The 24,261-nt window shown below is 44.7% G+C and overlaps 1 protein-coding gene across 1 annotated transcript in view; it reads right to left on the reverse strand.

The window, feature by feature from the left end:
• LOC144133839 (uncharacterized) overlaps positions 1 to 21,120 on the reverse strand; it is a 63,268-nt gene extending 42,148 nt beyond the window's left edge. The window contains exons 1-4 of the mRNA XM_077666919.1: positions 21,051 to 21,120; positions 20,925 to 20,951; positions 16,441 to 16,457; positions 14,658 to 14,860 (exon numbers count right to left, since the gene is read on the reverse strand). Of these exons, the coding sequence (XP_077523045.1) occupies positions 14,658 to 14,860; positions 16,441 to 16,457; positions 20,925 to 20,937 (233 nt within the window). The 5' untranslated portion in view covers positions 20,938 to 20,951; positions 21,051 to 21,120. The remainder of the gene's footprint in view (positions 1 to 14,657; positions 14,861 to 16,440; positions 16,458 to 20,924; positions 20,952 to 21,050) is intronic.
• Between the last annotated feature and the right edge of the window lie 3,141 nt (positions 21,121 to 24,261).

The raw sequence follows: 24,261 nt of genomic DNA on the forward strand, positions 1-24,261 counted from the left end.
TAGCGGGAAGCCCGGCACTCGAAACGGAAAAGCTCCGGCTGACGCGTGCCGTGACGTCACCGCGTGAAGGGTGCCCTGAGGGCTTCTCACGCACGCTACAATAAATGACAGTGTCACCACCATGTGCGTCCTAGCTTCTGCGTCACATAGGGTCAGTTGTGCTGCTGCTTTCGAAGCGTTGAGACGTGCGTTATGTCGAATCTGGTTCCTTCATGCTCACCTTGTAATGGGGAAGACGCCGTGGAAGCAGCCCGCCGTGCATGGCGACCGCAACACCAAAGAATTTGGCGACAGCGCCATTGTGATGAACAAGATCTCTGTGAGCTACTAGCGACAACAAGAAGCTAAATGTCGAGCTTGTCGCATTTGTCAAGAAGTCGTATGGTATCCTGTCAGCTCTTTTCAAGAATTTATAGTCCTCATCATACGCTCTTTGTATTAATCCTGAGACAAAGAGAATGGGAAGCCAGAACCGCATTTCCAGAAAGCGGCTTCTAAGTACAGGAGAGGAATGCTGTATACAGATTAGGCGCATGAAAGATTTTAAAACCGCGAAGAAATTTTCCTGCAATATTATCAACCACTGAAGCTTCATGAAAACTTTGTGTCTTCGACACACCTTTATCTGGTATCAACAAATCAGGACCTATAAATTGTAAACTTTCGCATATTTATTTTCTCTTGGCTGAGACACCAGTCATCATCACCAGAAGCATGACTGCGCTCACTGCAGGTCAAAGGCTTCTCCCATGTGAATTCAATGAACCCTGTTTCTTACCAGCAGCGGCTGCTGTATCCTCGCAAATGCCTTCATCTCATCCGCCCACCTAATTTTCTTCCGCCCCCTGCTGTGTTTGCATTCTCTTGCAATTCACTCTATTACCCTAAAGGACGGCCGGTTATCTTGCCTTCGCAGTGCATGCCCTGCCCAAGACCATTTCGTTCTCTTGATTGAGACTAGAATGTCATCAACAATAACCTGCGTTAATAACAATAACATTAACCCGCGTTAATGTCGTCAGAAGGAGGGGATATAAAGAAACAATGAAAACCACGCCTGCTCATGATGAGCACTCCGCACTGGATGTCCTGAACGCCACGCATGGAATCGGTCGTGTCGGAGGGACTCTCCTACGTGAACACATCCCATAACTATTGCGTATTTTCTACCCTGAGGCATGCGTAACACCACAAAGCCTCGTCAGCCGCGTTAAAGTGCAGTTTAGTTGTTCCAACGTGTTGGCATGAGCATGCGTTGGCATAAGCATTATGGAAGCCACAGGCATTATTCGCACTTTTTCGCTACGACCAACGCGATCACGTCCCTTACGTCGTTTGTTACCAGCAGCGTAAACCAATGCAGGAGGGGGAATGAAAGTAAAGTGACGAAGCGATGAAAAATACGACCCCTAGAAAAAAATCACTGCCGCTGATACCTTAGGCCTCGTCAAGCGCACTGTTCTAAACCTTCCTTTCGAGTGTAGCAAATCATAGTGCGGGGAGAACATTTGCAGAGCTTTGTCCGTTGCTGTTCTTTTTTTCCGCAAAGCATTCTATTGCACCGGAAGGGAAGCAAAATGCTTTTTTTTCGTTCTCAGAGATAAGTTCGACTCTGGGGCAAAAAAAAAGCGTCCACTAAAACTGCTCATCTTAACGAGGGGCTACCTAGACACCGCGACAATCAACTAGCTGTTACGCGCAATTGTAAAGCGATAGTGCTATGGGTCCCTTTCAGCAGATAACCCGACGTAATTGGCGTCGTAGCTGATGTATGCGGAAAATCCAGATTGAAATTTTGAAAGGTGATTTACAATCCGGGCGAGCACGTCTGGGTATGGAGCCCAATACGGTTGCGCGGGCGCTCTGAACAGTTTCTGTGTCCCTACTTCGGCCCCTACGAGGTGCTACGTCAAATCAGCGAGGTGAACTATAAAGTGCTTGCGCAAGGCACTGTCCGCTCTTCTCAACCGCCCAGGTCTGAAGTAGTCCACGTGTCGCCTCATGAAACCGTATTACTCCCATTAGCCCCTGCCGGGGTTCACATTCAGTGCTGACGCCACACGCACCTTTGAACTTCCGTTGCCTGTATACTGTTTCCCGCTTGGCGGTGGCATTGAGGCGATGCCTCCAGAAAGGAGGGGGGCAATGACATCTTCGTGAAGGGGCTGCGATGCCCACGGCAAATGCGTTCTGCCATTTTTGAATATCTCGCCTACTTAAAGTGAGTGCTGTTGTTAGCCGATGACGTGAAATCTAATCCAGCCGCTACTTTTCAAGAAGTGTTCAGTGAAGTGCGCAAGATTGCCACTTATATTAATGTAATCAAAGACAAATACAAGGCTACTAATGAGTCATTAGAAGCAATCCACGCTAAGAATTGCTGGCGTCGAAGAAAAATTTTTTTGTTTAGAAATCAGCATGAACAAATTGCTGCCTCAAATTAACGACCTATAAAACAGGGGTAGGAGATCCAACGTAATTGTGTACGGTATATAAGAATCAAAAGAAGAAACTACAGATGACCTTGAGACTGAAGTAATTGAGAGCAATATAGCTACCACCCTTGGTATAAAAATCTTGGAGGCTGAAAGAATTCATCGCCTAGGCGCAGCAAAGGCCAACAAAACCCGACCTGTCATTCTAAAATTATGTGATTTTTGAGACAAAGCAAAAATCTTCCAGAAATGCCACAAATTGAAGGACTCAGAAATATCAGTAAGCGAAAACTTCTCACCACGAGTTCGTAACATCCGAAAACAGCTGTCACCCAAAAAACAATAAACTTGACAAAGTTTCGTTGGTCTTTAACAAGATTAAAGTTAACGATGTGCATATACCTGGGACGATGATAAGGGAACCAAATTAGGTGTAGGAGAGAAACAATAACACGAAAAAAAACTGACCTACTTCCTAACAATAGCCAACAGAAATGTAAGAAGCGTTGTGAATAAAACAACTGAACTTCAAGCGTTTATAATCGAACATAGCCCTGACGTTAACACCAGAAGAGAATCCTGGCTCTCTTCGAGCATATCAGGTGATGATATTTTTCCGCCTTGTCTTTGCCGTGATGCGTAAGCACCGAGGTACATGTGGCGGTGGAGTGGCAATCTTGATCAAAGATAGCATATACACAGCGGCCATGCCAGGTATCAACGACGTTGAAGCGCTTTGGAGCTAAATCACCATGGGTCAATGCTTCCTGCTCTTAGGCACGAGGTACTGGCCACCTGACGATACCGACGAAACCTTGTGTCTGATGGCAGATTATAACAATAATAGTCATGTTTATTTTCGTCACTTTGTACAGAGTCCTTTTTTTCACAGTCCTTTCTCTAAGTAGAACTGCACTTGCAAAACTGAATGTAAAACGACAATAAAGTATTCATTGTTACACATGTGCACAACGCTGACATGATGAAATAACACCGAAAGACTGAAACAGAAGAGGAAAACAAACATGACAAACAAAATCAACGTGATTCATCCCACAAAAAGGTTGGCGTAGTGTCTACGCGGGATTGAAATGACATCCATGCTCTAGAAGTTCAGATTATATAAAAACGTTGTTCTTACAGGAGATTTTCAGCACCCTTGCATCAATTGGGATACCTTCCACGATGATAACACAGACATACTTAGCGCAAAAGCACTGCTTGATATCTTTTAACTCCGATCTCATTCAAGTAATTCGCGGCGCAACGCCCGATACGAAAACAAGTACTGGTGCTCTTGATCTTACGTTTCTTAGTGACATAGTTCAGTTTACAAATTATTCATGCGAGGTAGTAGATGGCCTTTCAGATCACAAGGCTACGCTATGTGTCCTCCCATTAAGAACACCGAGTTCTGTTCAAAGACGGAAAGCATGGATTTTTGACCACTCCAAAGCGGATGATACCAGCATTCTTGAACATTTGGAACTGTCATACACAATTTGTTTCTAGTTCTCAAGTTCCCACAGGGTCTGTCAACCAGTTATGGTCATCTTTTGTAACTGTCGTGTAATGTTGCTTATCTAAGTATATACCAAAAAAAAAAACCAGGCCAGTGCATCGTAGAAACCCATGGATAACAAGAAGAATTGTGCATCTTAAGCGCAGAATTGCTCGATTAAGAAAGCTGAAACACAGACTACACTTCAGCAGTTACGCTGTGAAAATCCGCAGCCATTCACAGGCACTCAAACAAGCTGCGAAAGCGGCCAAGCAGGAATATATGAACGTCCCATTAAATAATTTTATGCAGTTTTTTTTTAATTGGTGCTGGGGGAAAGGAAATGGCGCAGTATCTGTCTCATATATCGTTGGACACCTGAACCGCGCCGTAAGGGAAGGGATAAAGCAGGGAGTGAAAGAAGAAAGGAAGAAGGAAATGCCGTAGTGGAGGGTTCCGGAATAATTTCGACCACCTGGGGATCGCTCCACATAAATTCTGGAGGTACATGACTTCAAAGACTGGAAAGAGAACGGAGAACTAATCACATCTACTTTCCTTAATAATTACTTTAAATCTGTGTTCGCACTTGATGATGGCACCAGCCATGCGTTAGAACACCAGATTAATGGCAACAACAATACACTCGAGGAAAAAAAATACTGAAGAAAGAACATTTGGCTTACTTCTCAGTATTGGTACGAACAAATCGGCAGGTCCTGACAATACACCGAATGCATTCTTGAAACGTTACGCTGAATGGATTTCCAAATACTTGCTGGTTTTATATAAGAGATCAATGAAAACTGCACAACTATCAGAAATGTTCAATATAGCTAAGGTATTTCCGATACATAAATTAGGAGACCCAGCCATTGTTTCCAACTACCACCCTATTTTTATTACATGTATGGCCTGTAAAACCCTACAACATTTATATTTGAAGCACATTACAACGTTTGTTTCAGACCACAAATTAATTATTCCCAGCCAACATGCCTTCCGGAAAGGTTTGTCTACGAAGAAACAATTACTAGAAACGGTTCATGACTTAGCTATGACAATTGATAAAGGGAGGCAAACAGATATGATATTCCTCAATTTTCCAAAAGCCTTCGTCCGGGTATCTCATTCTAAACTTCACTAAAAGCTAGTTCGCTTTCATGGTAACAGGACAATAGCTAATCGGTAATGCCTATTTAAATGGTCGTCACCAGTTTGTCCACTTTAAAAACAGCGAGTGTTACTTGGCAGAAGTATTATCTGGCGTGCCACAGGGGTCAGGGCTTGCACCAATTTTTCTACTTTTTTATGGTTTGAGCAAGGATATCGACGCAACAGTACGTATGTTTGCGGATGACTGCGTCATCTACAACAAAATCAATAGCCCTGCTGACCAAATAGACCTAAACAACACACTGCAGTATGTATCGAAATAATTTGACAACTGGCAGATGGTCATTAACCTGGAAAAAAACTGTCTGCATGACAGTCACTAGAAAGAAAGAGCCATTAAATTGCAATTATGAAATCGAAATGAAGACTCTCACAAAGGCAGAACATTTCAAGTATCTTGACATTATTATTGCCTCGGACCTACGATGGAACGAGCACTTGACACACCTTACCACAAAGGTGCATTCTGCTCTTTAAATGATAAGATGTTCCCTTCGACTTGCTTCATCGGAAACAAAACTTTTGGCATACCTTTCACTTGTTCGTTCCGTGATAGAATCGAGTATTATTACCTGGCTTCCCTACAATAAACAACATATTGATAGATTAGAAAGTGTCCAGCGAAAAGCTGTCCGATTTATTTTCAACGAATACAGTCGTCATAAATCCTCCACACTGCTTCTACTAAAAGCTAGCCTCTCTACAATCCACACACGAACCACACTGATGCGGCTTAAGTTTCTGTTCCTCCTTTTGAATGATGGCACAAAACATAAGACTAGCTATCTGCTTTATGCTAACACGCCTGTCACAAGAACGAAACATGAAAACATTCATCCGAATACAGATACCATAGTGGTGTATTCAAGTTTTTATTTTTCCCACATGTGATTCGTGAGTGGAATATGTTGGCTCCTGAAATCGTGAACCAGATGTGCCCTGAAACATTTGCATTGGAGCCAACAAACTGTTTTGAAAATTATTAACAACACTGTCACCATGTGCGATTTACATGTACCTTTGAGTAATGTGAAAAGTTCCTTTTCTGCTTTTTTTCTTTTTGTTTTGTACTTTTTCATATGTATGTGAACCTGATCCTGTTACGGCCATAAACTGAGGCCAACAGTAGGTAATAAATAAATATGAATAAATAAATAAGTAAAATAATATCACAATCTGTATACTAATGTAAACGCATGCCCACGTACTAAATTAGCGTGATATTTTTATGCCATAGGCCTTTAAACAATTCAACTTTTCTTGCTTTTTTCGACACGAATGTGTTACTGGTATGAGAATTGATGAGTGGGTCTTCGTGAAAATGCATTTTCCTGGTAAATTTGGGGGTGTTTTATGTATGAAAAAAAATTGACAAGACAGGTACCCCTGCGTAAGTCGATATTCAGCGAGAGTAGTTAATGTATCAACCTCTTGGGATACATTGTGATAGCGAGCGTGAAAATGACCTCATATCCGGTGAGTTTTGAAGTGAAGTTTTCGGCTCTCGGTGCATACTCTCAAAACCGCTGTTCTTGGCGCGCGGCGCTGATCACGACTTTTTCCTCGGTCGGCGCGCTTCATAAATTCGGCGCATATACCGTAATACATTCCTGCATTCTCCACATACTCTTCATCTTTCCATTATATTCACTGTCTGATTGGTTCCAGTGGTAACCACTCTCTGGTAACATATTTCAGCGCTCTCGACGTCGCATACTCCTTCCACGGTAACCGTCGATCAGCCTAGTCCTTTAAGGGTAACTACCCACAGGGTGGTCACCATAGAAACAGCCATCCACTCGCGCCTTAGGCTCTCGTCATTTGTTGCACGTTAATTATCCGCCAGCTAAGCTTACCGCTGTACTCGCCATAAACTCCTCTTTCCAGCGAGACCATCCTCAGATTGGCGATTCCCTTCTCCTTTCAAGGTAACTGTACTCGTTTGGTGGTTCCCCTGGAAACAGACCACCGGCCGCGCCTTCTTATACTATAACCATACCCTCCTCCTTCCCGAGTGACCATTCTCCTGCTTCCAAAGTAAGTACCCTTCGGCTGGTTTCCATGTTACTCTCTCGCCATAATCCTCCTTCTTCCGTAATTATCCTCAGGCTGTGGATTAATCCACTCTCGCCATAACCTCCAGCTCTCACGGTAACAACCCTCCTGGAGGTTTCTGTGGTAATCAGTTATTAAGGCAACGCACCCACCGATTATTCTCATGAGCACAGCGTACCACTACTACTAATAAGATCACAACACGAAACCCAACAACGCGAGCTTGGCAGCTATCGCTCTAAATTTCTTAGCCGATCCTCTGTGGATCGCTTATTTGCGTTGTCATCCAGACGTTCATTATATCCGAGGTTGTACGCTCAGGTTCGCTATATGGCAAATCAACGCACTAAGTTTGTTAAATGTGAGGCCCAGATATATAAGCTCGTTGCATCTGAGGTGGCGTACTTCGGTTGATTAAATACGAGGTTAACGCACTATATAACGCATACTAAAGTTCGTTATATAAGAGGTTTTTTCCTGGCTTTGCCACTGTATACTGACAAACGACGGTCGCAATTTTGTCTGGCATATGCGCTTATATTCATCATCACCGTCAACCTAACTACGCCCACTGCAGAGCAAAGCCCTCTCCCCTGTCTCTCCATTATTACTGTCCTTTGCCAGCTGCGCCCTGCCTTTGCCTGCAGACTTCCTAAACTCATCTGCCCACCTAACCTTCTCTCACCCCCTGCTACGCTTGCCTTCTCTTGGAATCCACTTCGTTACCCTTAAGGAGCAGCGGTAATCTTGCCTCGCATTACGTATCCTGCCCAAGCCCATTTCTTCCCCATGATGTCGTCTAGGATGTCGTTAACGTGCGTTTGTTCCCTCAACCACCCTGACCATTTCTGGTCTCTTACGGTTACACCTACGATATTTCTATCCATAGCTCGCTGCGTTTGCTTAACTTGAGCTGACCCCTTTTTGTTAGCCACCACGCTCTTGCCCCGTAGATGAGTACAGGCAAGATACAGCTGTTGTATACTCTCCAGGGATCGATAAACTGCCATTAATAAACTCCAAGAATCTGCCATACGCTCCACCTCAATCTTTTTCTTCCAGTTATTTCCATCTCATATCCGGATTAGCGGTCACGACCAGCCGTAACTAGACATATTCCTTTGCCACTTCCAGCACCTCCCTACCAATTGTGAACTGCTGTTCCCTTGCTAGCGTGTTGAAGATTACTTTGGTTTTCTGCATGATAATTCTTAGACCAACTGTTCTGCTCTGCCAGTGTAAATAATGGTGGCAAACAGCGCAACGACGCGGACAGAGTGGAAGAGAATACAGGACAAGCGCTGACTCACAACTGAAATTTATTTAAGGAAAGCAGTACATTTTATAGACAAAGTGGCCAACTTAACAGCTAGTACATAAACAAAACCCAAGTTTCTACGTGGCATCGAGGTATGCAACCTCACTGTCATATAATGAAATAGATGGCTTACTGACACATAACCTTGTTTTTTTCTTCATGTGATATGCTTCCATAATCTCACGTGTTAATCGGGACGGGTGTTTGTAGAGGATATCACAGTAAGGCAATGAAGGAAAACAAAATTGGCAGTCTCGAACATGGTCAACTAGATGATTAGATTTGTTAGCTTCCAGATTATTTGCATGCTTTTTCAAACGTGGATTGATGCAACGCCCCGTCTGCCCGATATATATTTGTCCGCATGACATTGGGATTTTGTACACAACCTCTTCTGCGCATGGCACATACATTGTTTCGTGCTTAACCCCACAAGTTGTTTCAGATTCTTTTCGTTGTTCAGCCTTTCTTTCCAAAACAGCACAAACCCTTTTAAGTTTCTTGGGGGCTGAAAAAACCACCCCTACGCCATACCTTTTTGCCACATTTTTAAGATTATGTGACATACGATGTACGTATGGGAGAATGGCAAACTTTTTCCTTTCCTTCTCTTTTCCCGGACTAGGGACCAAAGATGGATTCCTAAGCTTTTTGGCTACCTTGTTACAGCCCAATAACATAACACCATCCGGGTATCCAGCTTCGTGAAGCTGTTGGTTGCCCTATGGATACAAGATTTTGATAATGAGGACAAAAGAGATGAGACCACAATTCCTGTTTTAACTGTTTTGGAATGATGCGATTTATAATTTAACAGCGGTTTACCCATCCTTGGACGATATTCCCAACAGACGTGCCCCGTCGCAACCTTCAAACTCAGATCTAAAAATTGTAGCTTACTACCGACCGTGACCTCAGTGGTAAACTCTAGACCTAAAGCATTTTCTTTAAATACTTTTAGTACATCAGTCATGCGCCTTTAAAAGTTAGTTTTTTCTGCAAAAATCAAGAAGTCATCGACGTAACGAAAGATGCGTGACGCCATTCCCGACAGATTTTCCTGGATACCACGATCAACAAAGGACAAAAATATATCGCTAATCACTGGTGCCACCCTAGATCCAATGCAAACACCCGCTTTTTGGGTATACAGTTTACTGCCCCATTCAACGAACATTGACTTTAAATAAAAAGACAGCAGCTCAAGAAAGCTAGCCACAGAAATGCCGCACCCTCTAATAAACTGTTCTTCATCATTGTCAATTGTTACACATTTTGAAACCGCGTTCATCAATTCATTGTGAGGGAGGGAATAGAACAGATCGACCACGTCAATACTGAACACAGTACATGAGCCTGGATTTTCATGTCGCAGCGTCGTTGCGCTGTTTGCCACCAATATGTACCACCAACTCGCCCGTTTGGCTATTGTGTAGTCTAAATAAATTGATCATGCTTTGCAATTCATCTCCCGAGTGACCCCGCAAGGCAATGTTATCAGCGAATAAGAGATGATTAAGGTATTCACCATTAACTCTTATCCCCAACTGTTTCCAATTCAGGCCTTGTAATACCTCCTGTAAACAGGCGGTGAATAGCATAGGCGAGATCGTGTCTCCCTGCCTGACGCGCTTCCTTATTAGAATTTTATTGCTGACTTTATGGAGGGCAATGGTTGCTCTGCAGTTGCTATAGACATCTTCCAGTATTTTCATATAAGGCTTTTCTACACCGTGATTCCTCAAGGCCAGCATCACTGCTGATGCTTACATTGAGTCGAATCCTTTCTCGTAATCAATAAAAGCTATATGTAGAAGCTGGCTCTCTTCTGCGCATTTATCTTCCACCTGATTGATAGTGTGAATATGATCTATTGCGCAGTAACTTTTACGAAAGCCTCTCTAATTATTGGGTTGATTGAAGTGTAAGGTTGCCCCGAATATATAAGCGATTAGCTTAGTAAATACGTTGTAGGCAACGGACAGTGAGCTGATTGTCCTGTAAGTTTTCATGTCCTTGGCGTCTCCTTTCTAATGAATTAAGATAATTTTTCCGTTCTTTCAAGCTCCTGGTATGGTTTAGGTCATAAGGCATTTCGTATGCAGGGTGCCTAGGTCTCCTAGCCCAACCTCTCCTCCGTCCTTGAAAAGATCGGCTGTTACCTGATCCTCACCAGCTGCTTTTCCTGTTTGCATTGCTGCTAAGACCTTCATTACTTCCTCTTTCTTTACTGGCGGGATGACGCATTGCTGTGCGCTACTGCCTCACTCATTAACGCTCACTTTGTTCATTGTCGAATATACGTCTTCATAGCAGCTTTGAACTATCTGGTTATCATTGTTGGATGCAGGCGTGTACCCCTGCACCACCTTCAGCTTGTACCTCCTATTGAGCTTAATAACGATAGCTGCGTACTCTCATTAACACTACAACTCGTCTATGTTGCCTGCTGTATCCTGATTGATGAGGAATGCCACACCTGGTTCTCGTCTATCCTCTAGTGCCGGATAGCATAGCATGTGCCCGCGCTTTAATATTGTATACGCATCACCCGTCTTCCTAACTTCACTAAGCCCTATGACATCCCACTTATTGCCCGCTAGTTTCTCGAGCAGCACTGCTAGGCTAACCTAACTGGTTAAGGTTCTACCGTTAAACGTTGCCAGGTTGAGATTCCAATCGCGGCCTGTCCGGAGCCAGTGATTTTTATCAGCCTCGGTTGCGTCACAGGTCTGACCGCCGCAGTGGTCAGCTGCTCCGCTGCCGCTGGGGACTGAGCGCCGAGGGTTAATTAGTTTGTTCATGGAAGGTTGTGGGCAAGTGCTGCACCAGGGTTGCAAAATCCTGTTCTGATGAGGGAGTGCGTTGTCGGTTCTGCTCACCGCTATCAGGTCACACCCCGGGCTTAGATATGCAATTCCATCGACACGCGGACTTTTTTTTTTATTCCCGGTGGAGAATTGCGCGGCCCGCATGTTCGAATCCCGGTCCTCGTGCACGCGAGGTGGATGCTCTAACTCTACGCCAACGCTGCGTACGCTTATAATGCTAACGCGTTAATAAAGTACTGACTGAACCAAACTACCTTTCAGGTACAAACCGAACAAAGTAGCTTAGTTCTTTTCGCCCGGTAGCCACGCCTTTGGTATTTTTCTATTCCCCAAGAAAATATTTTTACGGCTTCTCTGAGCCGGCTCAGCGCGATTCATTCTACATTATACCTTGATTTCTTCAATTGTTATCAACAGACGTTTTTTAAAAGGCCTTAAACAAACGACAGTTCCCTCTCTATAGGCGTTATGTAGGGCATGTCCGACTTATGTCCGACTGCATACACGACGTATGTCTGAGGTATAAGGCATTCAGTTAAAGAAAAATCATTATTTTTTACTCCTCCCGATTTGTATTTTGGTTCTAGGGCACAATATAAACGTTGCAGGCGTTGCAGACGAAAGCAGCTTTCTTGAACACCTCAATCGACATTGTGGTTTTACATATCGAGTGTGGCATTACGCGCTCAAAACAAGCCATTGCAAATAAGAAATGCGCGATGCGCCGGAAGTGGTATAAACTCACAGCATGCCGGCGAACCCCAACAACACGTCTAAAATCTAAATTACAACAGATGCGTAGCTGACTCGAAGCGTCTATAGATATGTTATCCACACGCGGCCAACTGACACGGCGTACTCATGCAACACGCATGCAACAGCGGGCTGCCTCTGAGCTCCTGGTTACATTAATGCGGCGCCGTAAGTAACCGCTAACACTCTTGTTTTACGCTTCACGTAGCAAGCTGCGTCGATGCAATGTGCACTGCTGCGCTGCAGCGCCTAACACTACGTCGACATCGTAACTCACAGCCGAAACAAAGGAGCGTTTCACTGGGGCCGCCGCTCTGTGTTCGGTGCGTTGACCCCGGAGAGATCTGCGACATCTTCCACCTGGTGCGGGCATGTACTCAGAATCCGCACCTTCACCCTTCCCCTACTCCTACCCGAGAGGCGTGGAAGAGTGCCCTCCTCAAATGCTCCACACTGGAGTCCCTGAGGGCGCTGGTAAAGCAGGCGCTAGACGAGGCCCCATCCTACGCTGTCCAGGACTAAGGATACCGACCATGTTGCGGAGTATTCAGAATCCCAAACTCTCCTTTCGTGCATTAAAAAAGGTTTTCTCCACCACCACTACCTCCCTCGAAATGATGGCGATTCGACTCCAGCGGCGCTGAGAGAAAATGCGCGACGCCGAATGAATGCCGATCCGTTTTTGGAATTTTAACGCGTCGCCCAAGGGACAAGCATGGGTCAACTATTTCCGGCGCAATTCGCGCGTTGGATGCGGTATGAGCTGATTTTCCAATTTCGATGCCACGAAAGGTAATGTCAAGTAAATTAAAAAAATAAGTTCGCATGAGAGGTGGACGGCCTTCGATGCCCTCTTATAATCAGGTAGAATAAAATGAAAAATTAAATACTTTGTTAAAAATGTTTAATAACTCATAATAACCTACCTACGAGCACAGGCGTAATATGCACGTAATGTCCACTATTGCGTGCATAGCTCCTGCGCACACCGCATGGCCGTATCGTGATATATTTTTTTAAAATTTGCATAAATTAAGGAAAAAAACGCGGTATATGGGAAACATTTCACAAACAATATAACAGCAACACGTTTCTAACCCGTACTATAGTCAGCAAAGAAAACGTAAACAAGGCATGTTAAACACGAGCAACGAAATGTGGTCTTAGCTAAACGATAGCATAGGTTTAAATCACTTCTAAGGAGCGATGGTGTCACTGCAGAGGTGAACATCAACCTCGCTTGTATTTCTCTCCTAGCTGGAATATGTTGGCGTTTTCAATGAGCTTGTATTACATGCGCCACCATGAATACAGGCTGGGTTGGCAGGTGGCAGAGTGGAGAGTGGAGTTAAAGTAGCCGAACAGCTGATGAGGAAGACCTAAATAATCTCCGATTAGCTGATGTCATTGCTTGCTGAGTCACTCAGGAGGTGAACTGCCAATCATGATCTAAGAGTTAGAAAGTCAAAACAGTACAGTGGGTTCAAAAATTAACATTCAGGAAAACAAAGTAATGCTCAACAGTCTAGCAAGGGAACAGCAGTTCACAAGTGGGAGCGAAGCACTGGAAGTGGTAAAGGAATACGTCTACTCAGGGCAGTTAGTGAAAGCCGATCTGGATCATGAGAGAGGAATAACTAGAGAAAAAGAATGGGGTGGAGCGCACATGGCAGGTTCTCTCAGATCATGAATAGCAGTTTACTAATATCCCTCAAGCGCAAAGCGTAAAACATCTGTATCTTGCCGGTACTCTCCCACAGGCAAAACGTGGAGGCTAACGAAAAGGGTTCAGCTAAATTGAAGGACAACGCAGCGAGCCATGGAAAGAAAAAATGATAGGTGCAACGTTAAGAGACCGGAATTGGGCAGAGTGGGTGAGGGAACTAACGCAGGTTAATGACATAGTCGAAATCAAGAGGAAAAAATTGGCTTATGCAGGGCATGTGAAGCGAAAACAAGATAACCGCTGGTCCGTAAGGGCAACCGAGTGGATTCCAAGAGAAGGCAAGCGTAGCAGGGGACGGTAGAATGTTAGGTGGGATGATGAGGTTTAGTTTGCGGGCATGCGGTGGGCGGAGGCGTCAAATTACAATATTAAGTGGAGAGACATGGGAGAGGCCTTTGCCCCGCGGTAGGTTTAGTCAGGCTGATGATGATGATGAGAGTGGAGAGAGGAAAAGCGCGCTTTCTACATCCAGAAAAGAGCACTGAGAGGCCGGGAAGTGACTGTCACGGGAAGAAGCGCGGAGGGTGCCGACTGCGGACGGAGGAGGTTCTGACACGGGAGGAGGACTGCGCACCCTGAGTATAGTTTCCACGCTAACAATGCGGTGGGTGGCTGCTGTGGAAGATGGGGGGGGGGGGGGGGGCAATCAGCCCATGCTAACCAGCTTTCATACAGCAATGCGTTAAGCCGCCCACTTTAGCTCTTTAAGGAAGGAGTAGTCTGAGTGCGAACACACTGTGATCAGTATTCATAACTAGGGGCCCAGGTAATCTTTGTGTTGGCACTTCAGTTTTCTTGTTCGCAATCAGCGCGTGACGAGATGTGGAGGCCTGAAGTTTGTCGACTTTTCGCAGTGACCTACCTTTCCACCAAGATGTCGTAAGGGGTGCCATACAGGTCGGAGTACACACCAGACTCCGATAAATTATCCGCATTGGACAGCCCGTGGCCACTGTCGGAATTATCCAATGGCCGGGGCATGTCCTCCGTCCCACCAGCTGTGCTTAAGCCCGGGTCGGGGCTGATGTCGTCAGGGATGGTAGCACTTCCCTGCCTCTGCGGAGACTGGAAAAGCCAGGATGGAAGTAACGGTTAGAAGATTCCAGGAATATATTGTCTGCTGGAAAGCACCTCTATTTGTGACAGTTGGTAAGGTCCCACAGAGTGAGCAAATTGGAAGTTTGAGGACTCGGACGGAGGGCCAATGGCCTTTGGTGCAAAAACAAAGGATGAACGCAATTAGCTAGTGACGATCCATCGGAAAATTTCCAGGTATAGAAAATAAGTACGGTGGTGTTAAGAAGAGTTGCTAACAACCAGCTGGCACATTTTCCACCCATTTTCAAAGCACTGTTGGAGCCGACAGCCCGACAGTTGGTCGCTAGAACGTAACCCGTAAAGATCGAGAAGTAGCGGTAATGTCATCGAAGATTTGTCTCAATACTCCCAGGTGGGCAAGCTGGTTGATCAGAATTAACAGATCGCGATACGAGCAATAGAGCGGGCAGATACAGTATGAGCCCAGAGCTGACTACTAACTGGTTTGTTGCAGGAACACACCTATATTTATAAATAACAATGGAACGTTGGGGCATGTAAGAAAAATAAAGATAGGGCAAAACTTAATACACATCGATACAGACCCTAAGAAACAGACAAAGGGGTAGAAACAATGCATCGGAAAGACGGATATGTCGAGTCAAATCGTTTATAAACCTTTGTGAGTGATTTTCTGCGCATTTGCAATGGAATGTGAAAACTGCACACTTCAAAGCGAAAAACAAGTCTATTGTTCAAGAACAGGCGGGAAAGGGAACATTATTCAGGCCTGCTACTTAAACAAATTTAGGCATTCGAGTATATGACTCCTGAAATGCTGCCTGAGCTCCCACTGTTTAGTTCTGACAACGAAGGCAATAAAGTGAGGTGTTCCACCAAATATTTCAAATTCCTGAGGTAATTTTGCAGGTGCTCAGCGCCATCGAACGCGTGGTGGCAGTTACGGAAACAAAAAGAATCTTCCCGAATTTTCCCGGCCTTGACACAAAGACAATTGTTTTTCTTATGATAACATGTAATGGTCTAGCAATGCCCTCGTTAGTTATGCTAAGTTTTGTGATGCAATTATTACACTTGCGATCCTTCCACTTTTTTATAGGTCTATTTTTCTGCTCCCACTTCTTCATGTAGTGTTGCAATGTTTTCTTTTTATTTTTGTCACTTCTGATAGCAGCGAAATGAAAGGTGTCCACCTACAATAGATATTAACGTGGCCTGTGTCTTGTCCGTTTTGTACCCTATTTTTTTCTTTTGGCGCTGCGTTGACACTTGCCTTATTTTATAGGCGCATCCTGTAAACATGGACTTTGTCATTTGTTCTTATTTTTCAAACGTGATTATCCATGCTAAGTACAAGAAACGGAGCAAAAAAAGGACGCAGAACAAGAGAGTACGAAAAAGGGGCACTTCTGGTGAACTTCCGGTTAGCCAGGACATAAGAGCTGCAGGACGAGTAGCATGATACTTTTTGATCCCTGTAGGCATGAAACCAGTGCACAGCTCCTTCTTCGCTAGGTTTTGCCTTTACCAACTCGATCACTTACTATGTGTAACCGGGTGTAACTGAAATGAGCACGAGTACTTACTGTTTTGTCAACGGCATCTGCATATAAAAAAGTGTAAATTCGAATTAACCTCCTAGAAAACACTGCTGAAATTTTAAGTTGGCGCAGCAACGGTAAATCAAAAATGCCTTAGGAAGTGGAGATTTTCCACCTGTGAAAAAAAAACAATTACGTGATCCTGTGGCCGCTACTGATAAAAAGCAAGGTAATAATATTTCCACGAAATTAACTTTGGAACCCATTGCACCATAAAGCTAATTATTTTGCGTTCTACCAAATACAAACTGCTTGATGCTTAGTTGCACTGCTCAGGCTCTGCAGTTTTGACATCGTGAGTCACATTCCCATCGTCCTGATGTGTAGCGAGCAGCTTTCGCTATTAGGGGCTAAGGTCCGACGTGCCTCCAAGAACCGGAGCCGATAGCTGGGTAATTAGCCAGCGGCTGGACATCACATTTGTCAATGAAATTCTCGGAAAATCAAGTGATTCTTAAAAAACGTGGCACTTTGTGCCACAATCGCAGGTCACGCGTTGCGACGCTTCTATCGCCGATGGTGCAATGCACCCCTTATTTCTGAATTGCCTAATTAGAGCTTTCGGCCTGCTATATTTGACGTTCTAGTCCTGTCAAAATCATCTTAAATTGCATAATATATATTATAATGCATACAGATTAAAGCTATTCTTACATTGTTCTAAACCGGATTTTTACTATATTGATAGTTTGTTGCACAAGTGGTTCTATTTTATGCAATGTTATAGAGCGTCAGCTCTTACAGCTCCTGCACCCGCACAGGTCGTGGTACCCTTCTGAATCAAATGGCACAACATATTGGAAGATCATATGTCCCTTGCGCCTCTATATTTCTCCCCTGACGAATCGTCGATGCGATGATATGACCCATTAAACTCCATAGACATTATCACGACCAACTTCCTACGTATATAAGTGACCACCATGACCCGCTCAAAACATGACGCTCAATATGGCATCACAATTCGTAGCCACACCATAATATATTTGTTCTACCTATCAAAAAGCACAAAAATAAACATTCGGCAGGGGCCCTTAAGACAGCTGACGTGCGGAAATATTGAAGCATTACAAACGCTGTCGTGCTTCGACATTTGCCTATTAGCCCAAACGACCCCGTTTCACTTCAGGTGGTGCCCATGTCGAAGCTGTAGACATTCACGGTTCACTGTTGATTGTACGAGAGCACACACCCGGCTGAATGAAATCCAGCGACGAAATGGCGCGCAGGAGGCAGTGCGCTCCACTGTCTGCGGTGTTTCCTAAGGCGCGATATATGACACCAAGCACAGATACGTGCGTGCGTGACACGACTGAGGACGCCGTAGGACGAACGGTTACATCAGTATTTTGATACGAAAATTGCTTTTGAGGAAAGGAAATGGTGCAGTAACTCTCGCATATCGGTGGACACCTCAACCGCGTCTTAAGCATCATGTCGTAAACATGTTCGAATCCATGTCGCAAGCTAGCCTCAAACTTCACAGCCCATGTGAACTATATAGAACTAGAAAGCATGACGCCACCCTGAGCTCTTTACGTAAATGGTTGCGTCACAATTTTGGTGCGAATGTGGTCAGCAAAACAAGCGCCACATTCAGGTCGGCCAGTGCGGGGCATATATAGGCCAAGCATTTGTGTTTGACTCTATGAAATGGCGGCGCTCGGCTTGCTCTGGGCGTCATACGACCGCCTGATGACGTCACCCTACTTTTTTGCCAACGCTGGAATTTCCTGTGCCATCTGCGAGTAAACACACTAACACACTACGCCGGCTTTGCCCGTAATGGGACTAGTAATGTTTTCTTATATAGGTAAGAGTCTGTGCCCCAGAAATGTCTCCCGGCGGCTTCACAACAGCGCGTCTCTTCATTATTTTGAAGTAAGTGCCTTTTACGCCTCTGTCACAGCCTCATGACAAACGTACAGCAATGCCTCCACATTGTTGTCAGTTGGTGGGATTACAACCACCAATCGCGCACAACGTCATGGTGCTTCAACTTTTGAAAATATAGTGCTAGCTCGCATTTTAGCTCATATAGCTTTACCCTAGGTAAGACGCAGTCATCCTCTCTACGTGAAGGACCTCCCTTCTTATGGCTTCACATAATTCTCTAGAAATGTCGTCTGTGTTACCTTCCTTCAGTATTGAGGTATCTACTGTACCGCACTACAATCAGACATCCCTCGGAGACCCGTGAGCGGCAATCTGCGCTGTCTTTAAACCGGTGCTCAAGACGAAATATTAAAAGGTGAAACGGATTCATTCCTCTAAAATATGATAGTGAAACGATGTCACTGCTGATGATCGTGCCCATATACGCCTTGACCTTATTAAAGCGAAAGCATTACACAGCTTATCGGTCAGAATACCCGGCGTTGACCGACCGTCCCCAAGAAACGTACCGAATTCTCTCCGTTATCTGATACGGATGCATTCCTCTAAAATATGATAGTGAAACGATGTCACTGCTGATGATCGTGCCCCTATACGCCTTGATGTTATTAAAGCGAAAGCATTACACAGCTTATCTGTCAGAATACCCGGCGTTGACCGACCGTCCCATAGAAACGCACCGAATTCCCTCCGTTATCTGATGACGTCATCATAAGTGCCTACATCATCAGGAAAGGAAAACAAAAATTTACAGGATTGCACTTAAGTCTGCTTAAGAGTGGAAATGCAAAAGCCTTTGCCTGTTTTCTGCTCCTCTTTCCATTTATTATTTTATTGTTTTGTCTGTTTCTATTTCGATTTTTAAGAAATTTTTATTTTTTTATAATTTCTCGTTTTGTTTTCCCTTCTATTTCCCATTTGTTTTTTTTTGTTTTATTACATATATGTTGCTTAAGAACTGTTGCTTGGTCAACTTATAGAGTCTTGTTTTATTTACCATACAACTTATAAATGACAGTTCGTGCGGATAACTTCTGTGCACAAACATCTGTACACAACTTCGGTCCACGCCAGTCACGAGCCAAGAAATTGCAGGATTGCACTGAAGTTTGCTTATGAGCGGAAACTCGAAAGCATTTACCTGTCCTCTCATTCTCCCATAATGTTTTATTTTTCGCTTTCCTTGCGTTATGTGATTTGTCTATATTTTGTTCTCCGCTTTTGTTGGTTTTTATTTTTGTTTTCTGTTGCTATTATGTTTAATTTTTATTTTATTTGTTTACTAATTTATTAGTAACAATTTATTTTTATTTTTAATTTATTTCATTGCATATATGTTGCCTAATAATTGCTGCTTAGTCAACTTTTATATTTTATTTTATTTACCATACAACTTATGAGTCACAGTTCGAGCAGACAACTTCCGTCCACAAACTTCCGTCTACACCTCTAATGAGCCAAGAAAGGCTTGCGCCTTAAAACTTCTTCCGTCGTCGGTTTCGAACCCACGCCGCGACAATTCAGTATAAGATCGCCATGGTCCCGGAATCGGAAGTAACGGCAATCAAATTGCAAGTAGAACCGGAAAAATGTGTTATCCAACCGGAAGACCGGAAGCTACGCCATCCAACAAGAAGTAACGTCAGCTAAATCACACGTGAGCGGCCTGGCTTAAGCGTAGCTTTTTATGTACGCTTATGTCGTGGGAACTTTCCTAACTGAGCCCTTACTGGAGAGGCATTTCGGACATTAGCACTACTCAATAACTAGTTCTAGGTAGTAAACAAGTATCATAACGAACAGCCCATGAAGGCACACAAATCCTTTTGCATTTGCAGCACGTACGTATGTGCAATTAGTCTTATGTGCGCTCTAAATTTTTGCCGCCATGATGAATTTCATTGCCGATATACGACCACTCCTGCATCGTTTAATGCACTTCTGCACCCTGTATCGTTGTTTCAGAAGAAAATGTGCTTCATGAATGCCAAGGTGAAGGCAAAAGCTTTGTTGTGCAAAACCAAGGTCATCAAAGGAAATGAGTCCAGGATGTCACCTGCAGTCACTTGAAAGCACGCCACAAGCAGTGCCCAGGATATACCTGCGCTTCCGTTACATAGCTGTAGTCTCATATCAAAGCTATAACACGTTTCTTACGACTGAACCTGCAACTATGCGCAGACACTGACATCTGCCACCTGTTTTTTCCACAAGGGTGGCATAGAAAGAAGTCTTGATGACCGCGACCAACTCGTGTGTCCGATAGTGATATATTACATTGTAACACACGCACGTGAATAATTTATTTAACATGCAGAGTGAAAATTAATATTCTCTTTTAGCAGGTGCATAAACTATAGCAAATGTTCGTCCGAGCAAAGTTCGCCCGCTAAGTATTTGAGTGGAACTCTTATAACTTGGCAATCCTATATATGGCACATCGAATTAATGATGTCTCTCAGGATGCATTATAATAGTCAGAAAAAGGAGAAGCAACAGACTAGAGTGAGAGTAAGGCTTGCTATTGCGTACAAAATATATAGCGGTATTGCAACCAGAAATGAATTACTTACTTTCCTCGGTCATCCTGATAGAAGAAACTGTAAAATAAAGAAACATACTAAGCCAGTCGGAAGGGGCAAACACAGTATAATTTCCGCTTTATGGCTCATGATAACACTAAGGTAAAAACAACATACAGTTTCCTAGAATCAAGGAGTGATAAAGCCTAACTCTTTGGCAGGGAGTCTGAAGCAGTGGTCGACGACACAACGAAAGTCTGTAAGAGAGAAATGTTATAATTTAGGTTCAAATTTGTTAGCAACAGGTAGGAGCGGTAAAACCGGATAGTGGCCAAACATTTTGCGGCTGGACATTAAATAGCAAACTCGAAACCGCCAGGAAGTGAGCGCATGCCAACCAGGACCGACACCAGGAAGGCCCGCACTCCTCCTGGGGAGCTTACACTTCAAAGAAGGATGGCCAGTTTCGTAGAAAAACCTTCTAACACTGCGCAGAATCTTATTGCGAATCCTCTCAAGCTGGGGCACATGCACTACAGATCGCGGCGCGCAATGCGAGGATTTCAAAGCTAACAGCTGATGCCCCAGAGCTGGCTCTCTCGACTTGATCGACGGCTCTACATCCGAGTAGTGGGCCAGGCAGGCTGGAGTTGGGCTCTTTAGTCAGACTCGCGTAGATAAGGAAACAGAAACCGCTGGACTCACATATTGCAGAATCTGGCAAGGGCAGCGGGCTCAAGAAAAATCGCAGCAGAGCAGGCGAAAAACAGCCTTCCTTCGCGTGCAAGTCCTCTTCTTCTTCTGGCACACATGCATGCTCCCGTCTTCGTCTTCTTAGTTTTCCGTCCTTCCCCTTCGCCATTTTCTTAACTGCCGCTAGGCGGCTGATGTGTACGGACGCGCTGTACATGGGCTCCACAACTTTCGTCTGATTGCACCCAACAGTCTTAATAAGAGGCCTACGCAACAACTTCAAGCACGTCTGGGCCAAGTTTTACCGCTGGATAACGGTAATTAGCCCTAATTCCAGCCTTGTGAAACTCCTAGGGTTCACGTCGCCGCGCTAAGCCTACACTCTAAGAAAAAAAGGACTAAAAGGGGTAGGGAGGTTAGTCCTTTGGGGGACCAAGTGATTTGCCACAACCATTCGTCCTTTTGGGGATCAACTGCAAGGGGATATACAGTTAGTCTCCGCAGGACTAACTGCTGGGAGACTAATGGTTGCACCTTGCAGATGGTCCTCAAGAGACTAACACTTGATCCTTGATAATGATCCCTGAGGGAGCAAATGTTGCCCTCTAAGGACTAACAGCTGATCCTCAGAAATGATCCCTGGGAGAGCAAATGTTACTCCCTCTAGATTATCTGTTTATCTTCAGAAATGATCCCTGAGGGAGCAAATGTTGCCCTCTAAGGACTAACAGCTGATCCTCAGAAATGATCCCTGGGAGAGCAAATGTTACTGCCTCTGGATTATCTGTTTATCTTCAGAAATGATCCCTGAGGGAGCAAATGTTGCCCTCTAAGGACTAACAGCTGATCCTCAGAAATGATCCCTGGGAGAGCAAATGTTACTCCCTCTGGATTATCTGTTTATCTTCAGAAATGGTCCCTGAGAGGGGAAATGTTCCCGCCCCAGGATTAACTGTTGATCCATTTGAATGATTTTCCAGGGACTAATCATTTTTCCATTGAGACCAAATTTTCATCCACCTGTGGATGACATGTTATCCTTGCCAGACCCATGCAGGCATGCTAGCTGAGGTTGGCTGTGCTTCTCACCACTGCACGAACATGTGTAAGAATGTGAAACTGGACAATTTAATTTCAGCTTGAGAATTTTTATTAGTGACGTCTTCCACACACCGTGTAAAGGCACACCTCAAGGCTCGGTCATCTCGGCCGTCCTCTTCAACGTGGCAATGATTGGACTAGCAAACAAACTAAAGAAGATCGAGGGAATTCAGCACGCGATGTACGCCGATGACATCACGGTCTGGACCACCCGGGGATCCCTAGGCGAAAAACAAGAAAGGCTGCAAGAAGCTGCCCCCTGCGTGGAAAATTACACAAAGGAAAGAGGACTGCGGTGCTCGACAGAGAAATCGGAGTCACCATTAGCCTGCTAAGCAAAGCGGCAGAGCAGGTGGGCCGCATGATCAACCGCGTCTCTCAAAAGAGATACGGCATGAGAGAGGAAGACACCCTCAAGCGCGAGCTCGAGCAGAGCCGTAGAGAGTCGAACGAGCTGAGAAGACAGCTCAATGAGCTCATTAGAGAGAAACATGTAGGAGGTGAGAACAGGGCGCTCACCACGTAGAACACCAACCCCTCCCCCTATGGAGACGCAACAAAGCAACAATGAGGGAAACCTCGACAGCAAAATAGAAAATTTCATGGCTCAAATAATGGAGCAAATGAACCAAATGAAAAACGAAATTCAACAAACTCAACAAAAGTTTGCCCTACAGGAGCAAAGCTTTAAGAATTACGTAAGAAATCAAAACACCCAAAGAGTCAATGACGCTAGAGACAGACTATTTAACGAACGAAGGTTCGGCACAGAAACCCAGAGTACAACCAACTTTAACCAATCATGGCAGAACACAAACAACAGCAATTAGAAATTTGGCAGTGGAACTGCAGGGGGTACAAACGCAAGCAAGGGCTCCTCCAGCAATTTATCCACACCCAAGCAACCCCACCAGACGTAATCATCCTGCAGGAAACTAACAACTCCCCCGCACTAAGCGGCTACACGTCAGGAAAACGGCCGTACGGCAACGCTCATAAGCAACAAAGTAGTAGCCATAGTGCACGACGAAATTAAAGATACCCAGATAGAACACGTAATTACGGAAATAATACCCAAAAAGAAAAGGAAAGCCAACAGCACCTTTATCGTAAACCTATACAGCCCGCCCAGCCAGACCAAAGGGGACTTTATCAGACTCTTTGCGGAGGCGAAAAAGAAGGCGGGACAAAACGCACTGGTAATTGCGGGCGATTTTAATGCTAAAAGCCCAAAATGGGGCTACCCCAAAGAGGACAAAAAAGGGCGCGGCATATGCACGGCGGCAGAAAGCGTGGGCTGTGAACTTCTAACCGACGAAAATCAACCGACCAGACAGGGAAACAGCGCGAGTCCAGACACGTGTCCCGACCTAAGCTTAGTCAGGGGTGCCAAGAACGCAGAGTGGGAGAACCTGCTCGAGAACCTTGGCAGCGATCACTACATTCTAAGAATCAGCCTTACGGCGGAACAAGTCAGGAGGAAGATTGGCACGGCTCGGCTAACAGATTGGGACGCCTTTAGAGCGCACTGCAAGCAGCTCGAAGGAGGAACCATCGAATCGGCGGAGAACTGGAGCCAACAACTAAGACAAAT

The sequence above is a fragment of the Amblyomma americanum genome, chromosome 5 (assembly GCF_052857255.1).
Source record: "Amblyomma americanum isolate KBUSLIRL-KWMA chromosome 5, ASM5285725v1, whole genome shotgun sequence".
Classification (NCBI taxonomy): domain Eukaryota; kingdom Metazoa; phylum Arthropoda; class Arachnida; order Ixodida; family Ixodidae; genus Amblyomma; species Amblyomma americanum.